A 16,146-nucleotide genomic window follows, 5' to 3' on the forward strand; every position below is an offset into this window, starting at 1 on the left:
CGGGTAGCTGTTTGGTTTTCCATCCTTTTCCCTGCTTTCCATGGACCAGAGAGATTGTCCCATGTCTGTTTTCCAGGGATTTCCATGGCGGGCTGTGCAGACTTCTGCACATCCCACACACGGGCCGGCCCGGCGGATGAGCAAAGGTACGGGGTCCGTTCCTACCTCCACCTGTTCTACGAGGACTGCACTGGATCGGTTCTGGAGGGCGAAGACCCAGTGGGGGCAGGGGCAGAGCGCTCGCACAGTAACTGGCGCTCTGCCCTGTGGAAGGTAAGCATTCTGGAGCAACAGAGGACTGGGTGACGGGCAGGAGGCCAAGAATAGGAAGAAAGGGGGGCTTTACTGAGTTCAGTAGTTGGTACATATTGGAGACCATTATTAAACATGGGGTTTCGGGCTACTTGGAGACACATGATAAAATAGGCCAAAGTCAGCATAGTTTCCTTAAGGGGAAATCTTGCTTGACAAATCTGTTGGAATTGTTTGAGGAAATAACAGGCAGGATAGATAGACAAAGGAGAGTAATTGGATGTTGTTTACTTGGATTTTCAGAAGGTCTTTGACAGGCTGCTAAATAAGATACAGTAAGAGCCCATGGTATTATAGGGAAAGATACTAGCATAGATAGAAGACACTTCACCTGTGAATCGGCTGGGGTGATATACTGTGTCCGGTGCTCCTGATGTGGCCTTTTATATATTGGTGAGACCCGATGCAGGCTGGGAGACCGCTTTGCTGAACACCTATGCTCTGTCCGCCAGAGAAAGCAGGATCTCCCAGTGGCCCCACATTTTAATTCCACGTCCCATTCCCATTCTGATATGTCTATCCACAACCTCCTCGACTGTAAAGATGAAGCCACACTCAGGTTGGAGGAACAACACCTTATATTCCGTCTGGGTAGCCTCCAACCTGATGGCATGACCAATGACTTCTCAAACATCTGCTAATGCCCCACCTCCCCCTCGTACCCCATCTGTTATTTATTTATACACACACATTCTTTTTCTCTCTCTGCTTTTTCTCCCTCTGTCCCTCTCACTATACCCCTTGCCCATCCTCTGGGCTTCCCCCCCTCCTTTTCTTTCTCCCTAGGCCTCCTGTCCTATGATCCTCTCATATCCCTTTTGCCAATCATCTGTCCAGCTCTTGGCTCCATCCCTCCCCCTCCTGTCTTCTCCTATCATTTCGGATCTCCCCCTGCCCCTCCCACTTTCAAATCTCTTACTAGCTCTTCCTTCAGTTAGTCCTGACGAAGGGTCTCGGCCTGAAACGTCGACTGTACCTCTTCCTAGAGATGCTGCCCGGCCTGCTGCATACACCAGCAACTTTTATGTGTGTTGCTAGATAGAAGATTGATATCTTGGCAGGAGGCAAAGAGTGGGAATAAAGGGAGCCTTTTCTGGTTGGCTGCCAGTGACTAGTGGTGTTCCACAGGGGTTGGTGTTGCTACTGCTTCTTTTTACATTGTATGTCAATGATTTGAATGATGGAATTGATGGCTTTGTGGCTCGATTTCTGGAGCTAATTCACCATGGAGGTGAAGAGGGATGTGGGAGTACTCAGGCAGAATTAACTTCCAGTTTGGGTTGGTAGTAATGAAGGTAAATGCAATGTTAGCATTCATTTCAAGAGCACCAGAATATAAAAGCAAGGATGTAATGCAGAAGCTTTATAAGGCATTGGTCAGACCACACTTGGACTATTGTGAGCAATTTTAGTCTCCATATCTAAGACAGGATGTGCTGGTATTGGAGAAGGTACAGAGGAGGTTTCCAAAAACTGACGTGGCGATGAAAGGATTAACTCGTGAGGTGCATTTGATGGATCAGGGCTGTATTCACTGAAGTTTAGCAGAATGAGGGGGTAATCTCATTGAAACTTACCCAATATTGAAAGGCCTAGATAACGTGGATGTGGAGAGGATATTTCCAGTAGTGGGGGAGTCTAGGACAAAGGGCACAGCTTCAGAGTAGGATAGAATTGAGGAGGAATTTCTTTAGCCAGAGTTGTTACGTTTTGTAACTTCAAAACATTAAATTAATTCAAAGAAAGCGTGGAGAGTCTGAAATACAAGTGTAACTTTGAGTTTACTTTAAGCAAGACACCATATTATCACATGGTAGCGTGATAGTGTCCTTATTTAGGCTAAAAAATTTCATTGCTTTGGAGGCTTTCATTCTCTTGTGGGATAACGGCCTTCTTGAGAAGGGGGGCTCACTCTGCTTGGCAAGTGAGACTTGTGGCTGGGAAAACAATCTCAGGTTCTGACACCTCCCCCATGGTAGTTGTCGGAGTTGACTCAGAGACGGCAGGAAATGGTTCTGACAGCCCTGTACACCTTTCTTCTCCTTTTCACCCTCAATCTACTTTGATCCCTTTCTTTTTCTTTCTCACGTTCTTTCTCTATCTCTTCTTCTAGTTTGTGCATCTTGATCTTGGGAAGGCACATTTAGTCGTTCACTGGAGTATTTGCTTATTAATCCTTCTATTGCTCCCTTTCGTATCTTTATTGACTCCTTTCATTTTGACCTTCCATTCATCCAGCTGGGCTTTAGTCTTCATCTACTTTTACAAGCAGCTTGAAGTTCATACAATAACTTTAATGCACACAGATACATTCTGGTTCATTATACCAACAAAAGCCAAATGCTTGCAACTTTCCTGAAGCTCCTTGAACTTTCTTCCAGCTTAAAACAAAACCAGATTTTGCAAGTAACTGCCTGATTAACATATCAGAAGCTTTCTCAGATATGTTGTCTACAAAACCTATTGTAGTCCGACCACTGCTTTCATCACTTTCACGCTTTCTCTGAGCAGCATGGTCCTTCCTTGGGTCCAATATGCTTTCCGACCCATTGGCACCAACACCTGTTTGTCCTCTGTTGGACAATGGTTCATAGTGTTCAGTATGGAGACAGGTACAGCAACATCCAGTAGCTTACTTAATTTGTTTTCGGGTGACTATTGTAGGGGATGTGACATGCAAATGGTGGATGGATCTCCAGTCAAGCTGTAATTGTCTCAGCCAATCACACCTTCACAATGATGGCCCTTCCATTTTTATCACATACAGGCCCAATGTGGCTTGTTGTTTGTTGTATTTCAGTTATGGATATCATTCCCACAGGAGTTATCTTTCTCAAGTATAAGTTCTTACTTGGATATCTAAGGGCTTCAGTTTACTATCTTTGAAATGCCATTCAAACTCATGTTATGGAAAGATTGAACAGCCGAACCAGTGTCCAATTCCATTTTAATTAATTTGCTGTTCACTTCTGGTGTAAGCCATATTACTTGTCCGTTGTTAGTTTTCACACTCTAAATCTCAAAGCTACACAGTCCTGTGTCACTGTCATCATTATCAGATTTTTCATCAACAGCGTGCAGGTCAGTGCTCTTTCGGAAACTCCAACTTGTACTCTTATCTTCTTTGCTTCCCTGTGCAGACCATTTATTTTTGTCTGTATGTGCCCTACTTTCTTACATTTTCTACAAGTTTCGCCTTTAAGTCTGCTTTTGTTTTGAGTATGTGAGCCCCTGCCACAATGGTAACACAATTTATTCGGCCAGACTGGTTTCTGTTTCGATGATGCAGTTTTGTTTACACTCATTTTCATTCCGAACTGCAACTCAATTGCGTCTCTGTCTGCTGTTTCCATTGACATAGCGATTTTGATTACTCTTTTGAATGTAAGCTGTGTTTCAATTAGGAGCTGTTTTTGAATACTTTCTTTTAAGATTCCACACACTAAACAATCTCTCAGTGAACACAAAATACCCTGCAGATGCTGGAGTCAAAGCAACACTCACAACATGCTGGAGGGACTCAGCAGGACAGGCAGCATCCGTGGAAACGATCAGTCAACGTTTTGGGCTGGAACCCTTCGTCAGGTATCTCTCAGTGTATCATTAAGACCATTATACTGAACTGACAATGCTCACACAATCACTTCAATTCAGCCAGGTTTGCTGAAATGGACTGCCTTCTTTTTGATTCTGCTTATGAAACCTAAAGTGTTCTGCAATCACCAGTGGCTCTGGTTCTCAGTCCTGCTGCATCACTTTTACAATAGCGCCAAAGCTCATTTCTGATGGTTTGGTTGGAGCAGTCAGACTTCGAAGCAAACTGTATGCCTTTAAACCTGATGCACTTAACAAAACCAGCACTCACTTCTCAATGGCTATTTCATTTGCTTCAAAGTACTGTTCCAATAGCTTAGTATACACGAGCCAATTACCCAATGTGTAATCAAGCTCATCAATCTTTTCGATGTACCTAGCCATTTCTTTTTTTTAATGATTATTATCACCTGGTACTCACAGTTAATGCACTCTGAATTCGTACATTTACTGCCTTATAAAAAACTCAATCGTGTTCTCCCTTCTGAAGAGCTTGTGCTGGCTGCCTTCATCTTAAACTCGACTGTCTCTCCATGTGCTGGGCTGCCTTTTTTACTTGCTAATGCTCCCGCTGCCTGTTATTTCATTTTGAACATCTGACTCCATTTTAACAGATTGGTAGCCATGTCAGGTTCATTTTAAAAATATCTCATCACCAATGTTATGTTTTGTAATGTCAAAACATTAAATCAATTCAAAGAAAACACAGGGAGTCTGAAATTCGAGTGTAACTTTAAGTTTACTTAAAACAAAACGCGCATATACCACGTGGTAGTGTGATGACGTATGCAATACATGTATTTATACGTATAAACTGTAATTAATTATTTAAACGAACAAGAATATTTAATCAAACTATATATCTATATATACACACACAATTACTCAAATGTTACTGAAATATTGAATACACAACAAGAGGGTGGTGAGTTATTGGGTATATTTAAAGCAGAGTTTGATAGGTTTGTGATTTAGTAAGGGTGTCAAAGAATATGGGGAGCAGGCAAGAGAATGGCATTGAGAGGGAAAATAAATCAAAGATAATCAAATGGTGGAAGAGACTCGATGGGCCGAAGGGCCGAATTGTACTCCTAAGTCTTACTGTTTTATTGCCATCACAAATCGATTCCTGTGAACAACACCTCCACCAACATGAAAGGTCCCCAAGGCACTTGGCAAAATTTAACATTCGGTGAGATTTTGGACGTGGAACTAAGAGCTTGTTCAGATACTGGATACTGGAGGAACTCAGCAGGTCAGGCAGTATCTGTGGAGGAGAATGAGCAGTTGACATTTCAGGCCAGGACTGGAAAGGAAGGGGTCAGAAGCCAGAATAGGAAGATTGGCAAAGGGGGGACCAGCTGGCAGGTGATAGGTGAAGCCAGGTGAGGGGCAAAGTGGGAGGGGGTGTAGGGGAGAGGAGGTAAGAGTCGGGGAGATGATAGGTGGAAGAGACAAAGGGCTGAAGAAGAAGGAATCTGATAGGAGGGGATAATGGAAAGAAGGGATGGAAGAGGGAAGCTGGAGGGAGGTGATGGGCAGGTGAGGAGAGTAGAAGGTGAGAGATGGAAACCATAATGAGGAATGGAAAAAGAGAGAAGGGGGAGGGAGGAGAAAATAATGGAATTTGGAGAAATTGATGCTCATGCTATCAGGTTGGAGGCTACCCAGACAGATTATGAGGTGTTGCTCATCCAATGTGAGTATTGTCTCATTCTGTCCTTGGCCCAAGACTCTCAGCCGAAAACGTCAACCATTTATTCCCCTCCGTAGATGCTGCCTGATTTGTTAAGTTCCTCCAGCAGTTTGTGTGTGTTACTCTGGGTTTCCAGTAGCTGCAAAATCGCTTGTATTTAAGTGTAGTCAGGTGTTAATTCTTTTATGAGATGAAATTCCCATAAATTCAATCATTTACTGAGATACACACTGAACTGGTTTGTAGTACAAAACACCCCTGTAGCCATTCCCCTGAATAATAAGTTTACCATCCTGGATACTGTTGGCGGGGACGACCGACCAGGTGTGAGCCACGGTGGCAGGGCCTCCGGCACTGAGTCTGACCCGGTGGTGCAGAAGGGTGGGACGGAGAAGAGGAGAGCTGTCGCCATTGGAGACTCCATAGTCAGGGGAGCAGACAGGAGATTTTGTGGACGTGAGAAGGACACCCACATGGTTTGTTGCCTCCCGGGTGCCAGGGTCCGGGATGTCTCTGACCGGGTGCAGGACATCCTGGTACGAGAGGGAAAGCAACCAGAAGTCGTGATACATGTTGGGACCAACGACAGAGGCAGGAAGAGGGATGAGGTCCTGAAGTGTGAGTTTCGGGAACTAGGCAGAAGGCTGAAGAACAGGACCTCAAGGGTGGCGTTCTCAGGATTGCTGCCAGTGCTACGTGACAGTGATGGTAAGAATTGGAGGAGATGGCAGTTGAATGCGTGGCTGAGGAGCTGGTGCAGGAAGCAGGGTTTTAAATTTTTAGATCATTGGGATCTCTTCTGGGGAAGGTGGGACCTGTACAGATTGGATGGGTTGCACCTGAACCCGAGGGGTAGCAATATCCTGGCAGGTAGGTTTGCTAGCATGGTTCGGGAGGGTTTAAACTAACTTGCAAGGGGGATGGGACCTGGAGCAATAGAGCAGTGGAAGAGGTGCATGGAGTAAAGCCAGATCTAACATACAGAGAGGCTTTGAGGAAAGAGAAGCAGAATAAACGGTGTAAAGGTAGTAAGGCAGAAGGGCTGAAGTGTGTGTACCTCAATGCAAGAAGCATCAGGAACAAAGGAAATGAACTGAGAGCTTGGATACATACATGGAATTATGATGTAGTGGCCATTACAGAGACATGGCTAGCACCAGGGCAGGAATGGATTCTCAATATTCCTGGATTTCAGTGCTTTAAAAGGCAGAGAGAGGGGGGAAAAGGGGAGGAGGGGTGGCATTACTGGTCAGGGAGACTATTGCAGCTACAGAAAGGGTGGGTAATGTAGCAGGATCCTCTTTTGAGTCAGTATGGGTGGAAGTCAGGAACAGGAAGGGAGCAGTTATTCTGTTGGGGGTATTCTATAGCCCCCCTGGTAGCAGCAGAGATACAGAGGAGCAGATTGGGAGGCAGATTTTGGAAAGGTGCAGAAATAACAGGGTTGTTATCATGGGTGACTTTAACTTCCCTAATATTGATTGGCACCTGATTAGATCCAGAGGTTTAGAAGGGGCAGAGTTTGTTAAATGTGTCCAGGATGGATTCCTGTCACAGTATGTGGACAGGCCAACTAGGGGGAATGCCATACTAGATCTAGTACTAGGTAATGAACCGGGTCAGGCCACAGATCTCTCAGTGGGTGAGCATCTGGGGGACAGTGACCACCGCTCCCTGGCCTTTATAATTATCATGGAAAAGGATAGAATGAGAGAGGACAGGAAAATTTTTAATTGGAGAAGGGCAATTTATGAGGCTATAAGGCTAGAACTTGCGGGTGTGAATTGGGATGATGTTTTTGCAGGGAAATGTACTATGGACATGTGGTCGATGTTTAGAGATCTCTTGCAGGATGTTAGGGATAAATTTGTCCCGGTGAGGAAGATAAAGTATGGTAGGGTGAAGGAACCATGGGTGACAAGTGAGGTGGAAAATCTAGTCAGGTGGAAGAAGGCAGCATACATGAGGTTTAGGAAGCAAGGTTCAGATGGGTCTATTGAGGAATATAGGGAAGCAAGAAAGGAGCTTAAGAAGGGGCTGAGAAGAGCAAGAAGGGGGCATGAGAACGCCTTGGCGAGTAGGGTAAAGGAAAACCCCAAGGCATTCTTCAATTATGTGAAGAGAAAAAGGATGACAGGAGTGAAGGTAGGACCGATTAGAGATAAAGGTGGGGAGATGTGCCTGGAGGCTGTGGAAGTGAGCGAGGTCCTCAATGAATACTTCTCTTCGGTATTCATGAATGAGAGGGAACTTGATGATGGAGAGGACAATATGAGTGAGGTTGATGTTCTGGAGCATGTTGATATTAAGGGAGAGGAGGTGTTGGAGTTGTTAAAATACATTAGGATGAATAAGTCCCCGGGGCCTGATGGAATATTCCCCAGGCTGCACCACAAGGCAAGGGAAGAGATTGCTGAGCCTCTGGCTAGGATCTTTATGTCCTCATTGTCCACAGGAATGGTTCCGGAGGATTGGAGGGAGGCGAATGTTGTCCCCTTGTTCAACAAAGGTAGTAGGGATAGTCTGGGTAATTATAGATCAGTGAGTCTTACGTCTGTGGTGGGAAAGCTATTGGAAAAGATTCTTAGAGATAGAATCTATGGGCATTTAGAGAATCATGGTCTGATCAGGGACAGTCAGCATGGCTTTGAGAAGGGCAGATCGTGTCTAATAAGCCTGATAGAGTTCTTTGAGGAGGTGACCAGGCATATAGATGAGGGTAGTGCAGTGGATGTGATCTATATGGATTTTAGTAAGGCATTTGACAAGGTTCCACACGGTAGACTTATTCAGAAAGTCGGAAGGCATGGGATCCAGGGAAGTTTGGCCAGGTGATTCAGAATTGGCTTGCCTGCAGAAGGCAGAGGGTGGTGGTGGAGGGAGTACATTCAGATTGGAGGATTGTGACTAGTGGTGTCCCACAAGGATCGGTTCTGGGACCTCTACTTTTCATGATTTTTATTAATGACCTGGATGTGGGAGTAGAAGGGTGGGTTGGCAAGTTTGCAGACGACACAAAGGTTGGTGGTGTTGTAGATAGTGTGGAGGATTGTCGAAGATTGCAGAGAGACATTGATAGGATGCAGAAGTGGGCTGAGAAGTGGCAGATGGAATTCAACCCGGAGAAGTGTGAGGTGGTACACTTTGGAAGGACAAACTTCAAGGCAGAGTACAAAGTAAATGGCAGGATACTTGGTAGTGTGGAGAAGCAGAGGGATCTGGGGGTACATGTCCACAGATCCCTGAAAGTTGCCTCACAGGTGGATAGGGTAGTTAAGAAAGCTTATGGGGTGTTAGCTTTCATAAGTCGAGGGATAGAGTTTAAGAGTTGCGATGTAATGATGCAGCTCTATAAAACTCTGCTTAGGCCACACTTGGAATACTGTGTCCAGTTCTGGTCGCCTCACTATAGGAAGGATGTGGAAGCATTGGAAAGGGTACAGAGGAGATTTACCAGGATGCTGCCTGGATTAGATAGTATGGATTATGATCAGAGATTAAGGGAGCTAGGGCTTTACTCTTTGGAGAGAAGGAGGATGAGAGGAGACACGATAGAGGTGTACAAGATAATAAGAGGAATAGATAGAGTGGACAGCCAGCACCTCTTCCCCAGGGCACCAAGAGGTCATGGCTTTAAGATAAGGGGTGGGAAGTTCAAAGGGGATTTTAGAGGAAGGTTTTTTACTCAGAGAGTGGTTGGTGCATGGAATGCACTGCCTGAGTCAGTGGTGGAGGCAGACACACTAGTGAAGTTTAAGAGACTACTTGACAGGTATATGGATGAATTTAAGGTGGGGGCTTATATGGGAGGCAGGGTTTGAGGGTCGGCACAACATTGTGGGCCAAAGGGCCTGTACTGTGCTGTACTGTTCTATGTTCTATGTATTTATTGATTGATTGAGATACAGCGTGGAATGGGCCATCCCAGCCCCTGAAGGTCGCGCCACCCAGCAACCCCAATTTAACCCTAACCTAAGCACGGGACAATTTACAATGACCAATTAACCTACCATTACGTTTTTTGGACCACAGGAGAAAACCTAGAGCACCCAGAGGAAGCACACGTGTTCACAGAGAGAACGTAGAAACTCCTCATAGGCACCAGCAGGAATTGAACCCATGTCGCCAAGCGTTGTGCTAACCACTACGCTACCGTGTCGCCCATCACTGAAATCAACTTTCAATGACTCGACAACTCATGTTCCCGGTGTTGTTTGTCTATGGTTTATTTTGTATGTCTGCATTTTTCCACCTTATGCACATTGGTTGCTTGTCAGTCTTTATGTGTAGATTTTCATTGATTATTGTAGTTCTTTTTTACAATGCGAATGCCTGCAAGAAAATGAATCTCAGGGTGATATATGTAGTCTGATAAATAAATTTATTTTGAAATTTAAACTTTGGTATTATCCCACATGAAATAAATGGAGCAGTTCATTTCTATTGAGAGAGTTGGTGGGGGTAGGAGGGGGGAGTTGGCTTCTTGCTGGGAAGAGAGCTCTGTAAGCCTTTGACAATGTGAATCAGACTGTAACGTGTCCGAGGACAGTCTCAGCAGCAGCAGGTCTATAAGTGCCAGGCTTCCATGGGGGAAAGTGCATTTAGAAACAGCCCCTGGTGCAGACGCACAATGCTTTCTGATGACTCATCTCAGTGGATAGATTCGACTCTTGTTGAATCAAATATCAACACAGCTCCCACTAAAAAAAGGCTGACTTGAGTCATCCACACGTACAAACATTGCATCTTTCAAATGCCTTTAGCGTAACAATATGTCTCAAGATGATCCACAGGAGCATAATCAATCACATAACTGTCTCGTGATATACCAATCCACATGAAGAGATATTGTGACAGGAGGTATTACGCTTTGTGAAGGAGCTGGGTATGGTGAAGCAAAGTGAAGAGGTTTGGGAATGAATTCTGTTCCATTGGGGTTTGACAGCCCTAACAATGGCTGCTGTAGTTGGAGTGATCAAAGGGTCAGGCTCACAGAGAGGCAGATATCTCTGAGTTCTGCATTCCGGAGAGGAGGGACAGGAGATGGGAGGAGGGAGGCAAATGACCACTGAGGAATCTGCAAACATAACTGAGAAGTTTGTTGTTGAGCCCTTGTGGGTCTGTTCGTACATCATAAATTGGGAGACCATTTTGTTGAGCGCCTCCAATCCAACAGTCAAAAGCGGAACTTCCCAGTGGCCAAGCATTTTAATTCCCAATCCCATTTGCGTTCTGACATGTCAGTCCCTGGCTTCCTCTTATCCCAAGATTAGAGGTGGAGGAACAACACCTTATATTCCATCTGGGCAGCCTCCAACCTGTTGGCATGAACATCAATTTCTCCTTCCAGTAAGAAAATGTTTCCCTCACCATCCCTTCTTATTCTATTCCCCACTCTGCCCTCTTACCTCTTCTCACTTGCCCATCTCCTCCCCCGATGCCCCTTCCCTTTCCCCTACGGTCCACTCTCCTCTCCTATAAGATTCCTTCTTCTCCAGCCCTTTACCCTTCCCAGCCACCTGACTTCACCTATCACCCTCCAGCTATCCTCCTTCCCCTCCCCTGCATTTTTATTCTGGTGTCTTCCCCCTTCCTTTCCAGTCCTGAAGAAGGGTCTCAGCCTGAAATGTCGATTGTTTATTCACCTCCGTAGTTACTGCCTGACCTACTGACTTCTTCCAAACTTTTGTGCATGTTGCTTTGGTTTTGTTTTATCTGGTTTTGGTTTTTGGTTTTTGATTCTTATTGTCACATGTACCAAGATACGGTGAAAAGCTTGTCTTGGGTACTGTTCATACACATCAAATCATTACACATGCATTGAGCTAGAACAAGGTAGAATAACTTAATTAATTAAATAGATAGATAAATAAATATATAACAAATAAAAAAATATAAAAATAATAGATAGAACGAGGTAAAACAATAACAATGCAGGATAAAGTGTAAAACTTACAGAGAAAGTGCAGTACGGGTAAAGAATAAGATGCAAGATCCTAACAAGGTAGATTGTGAGGCCAAGGATCCGTCTTATTGCACAAGAGTGTGATAACAGCGTAGAAGCTCTCCTTGAGCCTGGTGGTACGTGCTTTCAGGGTTTTGTATCTTCTGCCCGAAGGGAGCGTGGGGGAGGTAGGTCTGGAGTGGTTGCCGGTCTTTGATAATGCTGGCAGATAGAGTCCATAGAGAGGAGGCTGGTTCCTTTGATGTGTTAAGCTGTGTCCACAACCCTCAGTAGTTTCTTGCGATCACATGTAAGTAGTTGTCATACTGAGCCAGACGGAATGCTTCCAATGGTGCATGGATAAAAATTGGTAAGGGTCTACAGGGGCTTGCTGAATTTCTTTGATCTTCTGAGGAGCTATGGGTGTTGGTTAGTTTTCTTGGCTGTGACCTGCCTATTGAGCATGGCGGAGTGGGAGGGGGTGAATCCCTGACGTCCTGGCAATTGGAAGTGCTCTCCCACAGGGCGAGAAGCTGGTGTAATTGCTCCATTCCTCGGAGGTGCAAAACCAGAATCAGGAGGTAGATCAACATTGTTCCCCTTCTTGTGTTCCAGGTAGGCCTGTCAGCAGGGACCATCCTCTTCCTCGTCGGCATGGCAACCGTCACCACTGGATACCTGGTACCCCCGAAGATCGAAGGCATTGGAGAAGATGACTTCCTCGTGGTGGACAAGCGGGCTGTCGAGTACAATGAGGCCCTCGAGGTCAGCAAGCTCGTCGGCGCCATTCTGTTCAGCGTGGGTGGCACGGCGATAGCGGCGTGCGTCCTGGTCCTGACCATCTCCAGGCATGTCCCCAGAGATGAGGAGAGACAGTTTTCCCCCATCCTGAAGGAAGGACCACAGCAAAGACAACACAAAGCGGTTGTAAAGACTGGGTCGCCAGGGAGCGCCCATATCCCCGTTGGCTTTACTCGGGTACAAAGTGTGCAGCCCAAGACGGGAACATGAGGGGGCACATCCAAACCCTTCTGTAACAGGTCATCCCTGTAATAGCTGAGGCCCTCTCCCAATGACCACATTTCCACACAGTGGCTTCAAGTTGGGCTTCTTTATAAACGTTGGACCCCAGTGCTTTTCCCTCCACCCTGCTTTTCATAGACCCAGAGATACTCCAGTGCAGTGCCCAACATTATCAAGTCTGCTGTGGTAATGTTACACTTTTTCTGCCTTTTTGTGCCCTTTGATCTCTTTCACCCCACCATTGCTTCCCTTGCCTACACCGGCCTAAGACCCAAGTTCTGCAATCTCTGTCCTACTCTCTACCTCCTTTAATGTGCCCCTAAAAGCCCTACCTCTTTGACTGAGCCTTCAGTCACCTGGAGTATCATGGGAGTCAATTCTTTTCCCCATCGTTCCTTACAAGGAAGAAAGGTATTTCGGCCCATCGATTCTGTACTGGCTCTAAGATAATCCCATTCTGCTACTAATCTTCCCTTGAATCTATTCGTCCCTCATTACAATCAATACCACCCCAGACTGCCCATCAGCCATACACTAGGGCAGGGTTCCCAACCTTTCTTATGCATGGACCCCTACAAATTAACCAAGGGGTCCGTGGACCCCAGATTGGGAACCGCTGCAATAGGGGGAGCCTGGCCAATTAACCTATTAACCTACCAACATGATGTCTTTGGACTGTGGGAGGAAACCAGAGCACCTTGAGAAAACCCACACGGATTGAGGGAGAACATGCAAATTCCACACAGACCACCCCACAGATACCCAGATGCATCTGGAGATTCAGTTCTGTCTCCAGCAGACAACTGTGTGGGGTTACCACCTTCTGTCTGCATGCTGTCTCTTGGAGCTGACGTCAGTGTAAACATTGTAGGTTATTCACAGGACATGGATATCACAGGGAAGGCCAGAATTTCTTGCCCCTCCCTAATCGCCATCAAACTGTCTCCCACATATCCATTTTGGAGCTAATGCCTTCTCCCAAAGGCCTCAATGAAACCAAAAATTTAGACCATGAGATATCGGACCAGTATTCGGCTGTTCAGCCCATCAATTCTGCTTCACCCTGGCTGATTTTGTTTCAACTCTATTCTCCCACCTTCTTCCCACAACCCTTAATTCTCTTGCCTTTTTGTTCTATGGACACAGTTTCTGATGGAAACACCCACTCCACATCCAGTCTATAAAAACAATTTAACAATAATCACCAGTTTCCACTGTAGCCTTCCAAATTCCAGATTTACTTTACAAAATAGAATTTCAATTTTCATCTGCTGTGCTGGGATTTGAACTCAGATACCTGGGTCCATTCGCCCAGCCCCATTCACTACAAGCCAAATAACAAGGCTACAGTGTATTGCATGACCTGTTCCACAAGGGCTGTGGTTATGTCCTCCTAAGGTGCAGTGTTCTGATCACAATGGACTCCACCTTCATCCCAAAACTATTTTGTCACCACCTCATGAGATATAAAGAAAGAAAATATGTAAATAAACGAACCACATCACTACCCACTGCAGGCACAGAGTGTTTGTGAGCATTTACTGATTCTCTTTCCACTCGCGTGTCACTTATACTGAGGTGCAGTGAAAAACTTTGATTGGGATGCCATTCCAGCTCCTTCCCCCCCTTTGGACTGCTGTTATTCAAACAGGGGTTGATGGGGGGGGGTGATATCGATAGAGTTAATGCAAGCAGGCTTTTTCCCTTGATGCTGGGTGAGACTAGAACTAAAGGTCATGGGTAAAGGGTGAAAGGTTCAATGTTTAAGGGGAACTTGAGCACTAATTTTTTCACTCAAAGGGTGGTGCGAGTGTTGATTGGACTGCCAGTGGAAGTGGTGGGTGTGATTCAGAATCAGAATCCGCTTTATTATCACCGGCATGTGATGGGAAATTTGTTAACTTAGCAGCAGCAGTTCAATGTAATACATAATCTAGCAGAGAAAGAGAGAAAAATATAAATTAAATAAAACATAGTAATAAATAAACAAGTAAATCAATTATGTATGTTGACTAGATTTTAAAGAATATGCAAAAAACAGAAATACTGTATATTAAAAAAAGTGAGGTAGTGTCCAAAGCTTCAATGTCCATTTAGGAATCGGATGGCAGAGGGGAAGAAGCTGTTCCTGAATCACTGAGTGTGTGAATTTAGGCTTCTGTGCCTCCTACCTGATGGAGAAAAGGACATGCCCTGGATGCTGGAGGTCCTTAATAATGGACGCTGCCTTTCTGAGACACCGCTCCCTGAAGATGTCCTGGGTACTTTGTAGGCTAGTACCCAAGATGGAGCTGACTAGATTTACAACCTTCTGCAGTTTCTTTCAGTCCTGTGCAGTAGCCCCTCCCCCCATACCAGACAGTGATGCAGCCTGTCAGGTACAACTATAGAAGTTTTTGGATAGGTACGTGGATGGGAGGGGTAAGAAGGGCTATGGTGCAGGTGCAGGTCAATGGGAGTAGGCAGAATAACGGTTTGACATGGGCTGAACAGGCCAAAAGTCCTGTTTCTCTGCTATAGTGTTCTATAACTGTAAAGGTACAGAATATCGAACTGAATAGTTTGGATGGGAAATATTAACTCCGTTTCTCTTTCCACAGATGCTGCCTGAGTTGTGGTGTGTTTCCATAACTTTGTTGTTGTTTTGTTCTCTGCAACGGCCAGCATGTAATTAGCAGATGATGCATTGCAATTTCAGCTGAGGGCTAAATATTGGTCCAAACACCAGAACGCAAATTCATCCCCTGACCTCATCCTTCACATACCCTTGAGAGCACCCCTTAACGGGAAAAGATTCAGGGTTCAAGGTTGTTTAATGTCATTTCCTGTACACAAGTATAAAGGAGAATGAAATAATTGTTACTCTGCATCTGATGCAGCACAAAAAACAAAATGAGATAAAGGACACAATAATTTAAAAAAACACAATAAATATAAATACTTTAGATAGAGTATATAAATGCAAACGTTTGTAGATTGATTGTATGTCTATAAAGTGACACTAGACCCAGGAGTGTCTGTACATAAGATGACTGACAGGAAATGATAAAATAGTGGTGTTTGGGCGGTGTGGAGGGATGGGTTAGTGGGTGGAGATATTGATCAGCCTTACTGCTTGGGCAAAGTAACTGCTTTTGAGACTGGTGGTCCTGGCACGGATTTTCCGTAGCCTCCTCGCTGATGGGAGTGAGACAAGCAGTTCATGAACAGCGGAGGTGGGATCCTTCATGATGTTACTGGCCCTTTTCCGGACTTTCTGTATACATGTCCTTGATGGTGGGTAGGCTGGTGCCAGTGGTGCGTTGGGCAGTTTTGACTCCCCGTTGTAGAGCCTTCCTGTCTGCTACAGTGCAGTTTGCACACCAGGCAGTGATGCAGCTTGTTAGGATGCTCCCTACTGTGCATCTGTAGAATGATGTGAGTATACCGTAGATGTGCAAACTCCAGCTTTCTTCAGCCTCCTCAGGATTCGGGAAGACAGACATCATCTAGGGCATGCTGTCAAAAAACTCAACGAATTGAATGAATACTCTCTTTACCAAGAACAACTGCCTGAAAGAAATGCTCGACTTTGAAG

At 45.2% G+C, this 16,146-nt stretch overlaps 1 protein-coding gene across 1 annotated transcript in view; it reads left to right on the plus strand.

Moving 5' to 3' along the window:
• The window catches only part of LOC134360069 (neurensin-1-like), a 43,744-nt gene extending 28,827 nt beyond the window's left edge, over positions 1-14,917 (plus strand). The window contains exons 2-3 of the mRNA XM_063074153.1: positions 77-273; positions 12,162-14,917. Coding sequence (XP_062930223.1) covers positions 85-273; positions 12,162-12,557 — 585 coding nt within the window. The 5' untranslated portion in view covers positions 77-84 and the 3' untranslated portion in view covers positions 12,558-14,917. The remainder of the gene's footprint in view (positions 1-76; positions 274-12,161) is intronic.
• Positions 14,918-16,146: the final 1,229 nt, after the last annotated feature.

The sequence above is a fragment of the Mobula hypostoma genome, chromosome 2 (assembly GCF_963921235.1).
Source record: "Mobula hypostoma chromosome 2, sMobHyp1.1, whole genome shotgun sequence".
NCBI classification, from domain to species: domain Eukaryota; kingdom Metazoa; phylum Chordata; class Chondrichthyes; order Myliobatiformes; family Myliobatidae; genus Mobula; species Mobula hypostoma.